The sequence below is a fragment of the Entelurus aequoreus genome, linkage group LG26 (assembly GCF_033978785.1).
Source record: "Entelurus aequoreus isolate RoL-2023_Sb linkage group LG26, RoL_Eaeq_v1.1, whole genome shotgun sequence".
NCBI classification, from domain to species: domain Eukaryota; kingdom Metazoa; phylum Chordata; class Actinopteri; order Syngnathiformes; family Syngnathidae; genus Entelurus; species Entelurus aequoreus.
The window spans coordinates 33187553-33191964 of NC_084756.1; the positions used below are offsets into that span (position 1 = coordinate 33187553).

At 37.0% G+C, this 4412-nt stretch overlaps 1 protein-coding gene across 1 annotated transcript; it reads right to left on the bottom strand.

Annotated features, from left to right (window-relative positions):
• Positions 1-224: 224 nt before the first annotated feature.
• tshba (thyroid stimulating hormone subunit beta a) lies at positions 225-3887 on the bottom strand. Its single transcript, XM_062037818.1, has 3 exons — positions 3517-3887; positions 3080-3438; positions 225-497 (listed from the first exon to the last, which is right to left on the bottom strand). Exons 2-3 carry the CDS (start codon positions 3242-3244, stop codon positions 225-227), a joined length of 438 nt encoding a protein of 145 aa, XP_061893802.1. The 5' UTR covers positions 3245-3438; positions 3517-3887.
• Positions 3888-4412: the final 525 nt, after the last annotated feature.

The following is a 4412-nucleotide window of genomic DNA, read 5'->3' on the forward strand; positions in this document are numbered from 1 at the left end:
TCATAGCTTAGACTTAGACTTAATATAGACAATAATATTGGTGCTCCTTGACAATGATTGACTGGCAGTAAAGCAAGTCACCAAGATGACAATGTCTAGAGATGAAGTAGGAAACAGAAGAACAGGGCTTAGTCTGAGAGCTACTAAGTGACTTTAATTGAGTCTGAGAGCGACTTAGTGAGTTGAATGAGTCACATGGGGTATAGAGCGTGTCAACAAAAGAGTCAAAGAGGGAGCATTAGACTGTCAGTGTCAGTAAACATGTGTCTGACCGCCTTAGAGCATCTAGCCCCGCCCCCACCGGCCCTGTGGGCGCACTGGTCGCTGTCAGTGCGACACGCTCCACAGTGGCAGCTGAGGGCCACTGGGTAGGTGAAGGCAGCGTTGGTGGAGAGGGGACATCCGGGCAGCTGGGCCGTACGGTACTCCACCTTCTGGTAGGTGCAGCCTCTCTGGATGAGGAAGCGTGAGCCAAATATGTCCCGCATGTTGCTGTCCTGTGAAGATACACAGCAGATCTTTACATGGAACAAAGAACATGGAACACTTTCATTTGCTGGAACTGTTGCTATTGTATATATATATATATATATATATATATATATATATATATATATATATATATATATATATATATATATATATATATATATATTAGGGGTGTGGGGAAAAATCGATTTGAATTTGAATCGCGATTCTCACGTTGTGCGATTCAGAATCGATTCTCATTTTAAAAAAATCGATTTTTGTATTTAAAAAAAAAAAATTTTGATTTTGATTTTTTAAATTAATCAATCCAACAAAACAATACACAGCAATACCATAACAATGCAATCCAATTCCAAAAGCAAACCCGACCCAGCAACACTCAGAACTGCAATAAACAGAGCAATTGAGAGGAGACACAAACACGACACAGAACAAACCAAAAGTAGTGAAACAAAAATGAATATTATCAACAACAGTATCAATATTAGTTACAATTTCAACATAGAAGTAATTAAAAATCCCTCATTGACATTATCATTAGACATTTATATATATAAAAAAAAAAGAACAATAGTGTCACAGTGGCTTACACTTGCATTGCATCTCATAAGCTTGACAACACACTGTGTCCAATATTTTCACAAAGATAAAATAAGTCATATTTTTGGTTCATTTAATAGTTAAAACAAATTTACATTATTGCAATCAGTTGATAAAACATTGTCCTTTACAATTATAAAAGCTTTTTACAAAAATCTACTACTCTGCTTGCATGTCAGCAGACTCGTGTAGATCCTGCTGAAATCTATGTATTGAATGAATGATAATTCTTTTGAATCGGAAAAATATAGTTTTTGAATCAAAATTTGCGTTGAATCGAAAAAAAAATAAAGATTTTCAATCGAATCGTGACCCCAAGAATCGATATTGAATCGAATCGTGGGACACCCAAAGATTCACAGCCCTAATATATATATATATATATATATATATATATATATATATATATATATATATATATATATATATATATATATATATATATATATATATACAGTGGGGCAAAAAAGTATTTAGTCAGCCACCCATTGACAATCAATGGGTGGCTGACTAAATACTTTTTTATATATATATATATATATATATATATATATATATATATATATATATATATATATATATATATATATATATATATATATATATATATATATATATATATATATATATATAGTGACCACGTCACTGGTATATATATATATATATATATATATATATATATATATATATATATATATACCAGTGACGTGGTCACAAGTGCACATACACTTGTAAAGAACATCATGTCATGGCTGTCTTGAGTTTCCAATCATTTCTACAACTCTTATTTTTTTGTGATGTAGTGATTGGAGCACATACTTGTTGGTCACAAAAAACATTCATGAAGTTTGCTTCTTTTATGAATTTATTATGGGTCTACTGAAAATGTGAGCAAATGTGCTGGGTCAAAAGTATACGTACAGCAATGTTAATATTTGCTTACATGTCCCTTGGCAAGTTTACCTGCAATAAGGCGCTTTTGGTAGCCATCCACAAGCTTCTGCTTGAATTTTTGACCACTCCTTTTCTGGACTTGTTTCTTCAGCATTGTCCACACGTCAGGACTTTGGGAAGGCCATTCTAAAACCTTCATTCTAGCCTGATTTAGCCATTCCTTTACCACTTTTGAGGTCTGTTAGGGGTCATTGTCCTGTTGGAACACCCAACTGTGCCCAAGACCCACTGTATCTTCCGAACCATAGAACGCACTACTTTATAATCTGCACCCACTAAATTTGAGAAGAAACAAATATTTCTCCACATGAACTACTGTAAGCCACCGATAGATATTTTGTGACATGAGTTATTTGTACTGTAAAATGTCAAAACATTTTGCAATATTTGGCAAAACTACTAGTATTGCACAGTTGTTATAGCATTTTCTAAAAATAAAACACTAATTACTAAAGAGCAATGTTTTTTTTTATATTAAACCACTAATTTGTCACCTGTATCACAAACTTACAGACACCTATTGTTAGCTGAGCTGGCATATAGTCACTTACATTGGATTGGTTTTAGCTAGGACTGTCAACAATAATAATATCCATCCATTTTCTACAGTTTGTCCCTTTTTGGGGTCGCGGCGGGGTGCTGGAGCCTATCTAAGCTATCATTGTTATATAATCATGATTTGGTTGAGTTACCGCAGGATGCAAGGGCAAGGCTGCATGTAGGATCAATGACAGTTGACAGGAAGCAGAAACATACAAAATAAAGTAATAAACTGAGCAGTGCAGAGAGTAAACTAAATAAAAACAGACTAACGGATACAAGCTGGGTCATAGAAACAACTGATCTTCCAGCTTGAGATATGACTATTTGTATTTAAATGATGACTATACTCACATTTTGGTCAAGTGAAAGTCTTTAGCAGAAAGAGTGAGTGAAACAGCATCATGGTGAGTAGGGTACATACCCTGGAGTAGCAGGTCACCCAGAGTAGGGTACATACCCTGGAGTATAAGGTCAACCAGAGTAGGGTACATACCCTGGAGTAGCAGAAGCCCACACAGATGGTGGTGTTGATGGCCACACAGAAGTCACACTCTGGCTTCTCCACGTACAAAGTGAAATCTGTGGGCATGCAGGTTGGTGCTGCTGGGTTGAAGATGAGGAGGAGGAGGAGGCCGCAGGTGATCGCTGCAGTCTTCATCTTCAGAAGGCTCCAAGTCACTTTCAGACCTATCAAAGAAAAAAACAAAGGAAGTCACAAAAGAACTTTTCTTATTTATGTGCTCTCTTCTGCATCAGCGACTTGAGATAGGTGGAAGTGGTGATGCTGTGCCTGAGCAGCCTCCTGCACATAAATAGTCTACACCTCAGGAATAATCATCTCTTATCTTCAATCTGAAAGAAGAGGAGACCATTAGACTGATGTCATGAATGACTGATTATTTTCCTCCAGGAGTTCATGCATGTTCAAACCTCCTATAAGCCTTGTTTTTGCTTGGAGTCTCTCGAATATCCATCCATGTGTAAACATTAACTGTTGTCTTCATATAACGTCCCCTTACAAATGTGAGTAAAGACCACAGCATTGCAAAAAGTATACACACTCACAAACACAATTCCATTCTAACTAACATCAGCCAGTGTTTTAAAGTCAATGAAGCTACTGGATACCTTCTGTACGGGAGTTAGTTTAATGATTGTCCAGGATAGTCAAAGTCTCGTCCACTAAGATAATGTAGAATTGGTTTTCCCCACAGCCACACTCGCTTGTTTTGAAAGGTCCGTCATTGTCCTGCTCAAATACCAACATAGGAAAGTGTTGTGGTATATTTCTGTGCAATGAAGATGGACAGACATGTACAGTAAAGTAGATTTTACACCAACAAACAATAACAATTGAGTTTCTCCTCATTATGGCCGTTGAAACCAATCACCCATCAAATCTCTGCTCTTGACAAATACTACACGCCAACCCAAAGGTCCTTCTGATAAACATGGTTTCCTGTCATATTTTCCTGTCAAGTGCAATAAAGTCTCCATCATTGGAGACTGTGACATGACTAGGAGTGATTATGATGTGATGGTCCAGCTGCATAAACCTGCCCTGCCTTCTGAGATAAGCGGCAGGTCGAGAGCACACTGAAGCTGTTCATTGACCACTCCAGGAAACGTGTGACTGTCAAGCTGCTGTATCAGAACATTGACAACAGCTTTTTTACAATGCTGGCTGGCACTCAGGTGTCCTTGATGGATTATTAACAAAGGGATATGATTTATATTGTCTTTGGAGCACTTCAGGTGGACTTGGCTTCTGTTGTAAGTGTGAACAGTGTTGGCCACTATAAACCACATGGAGATTTAGTTTAGCT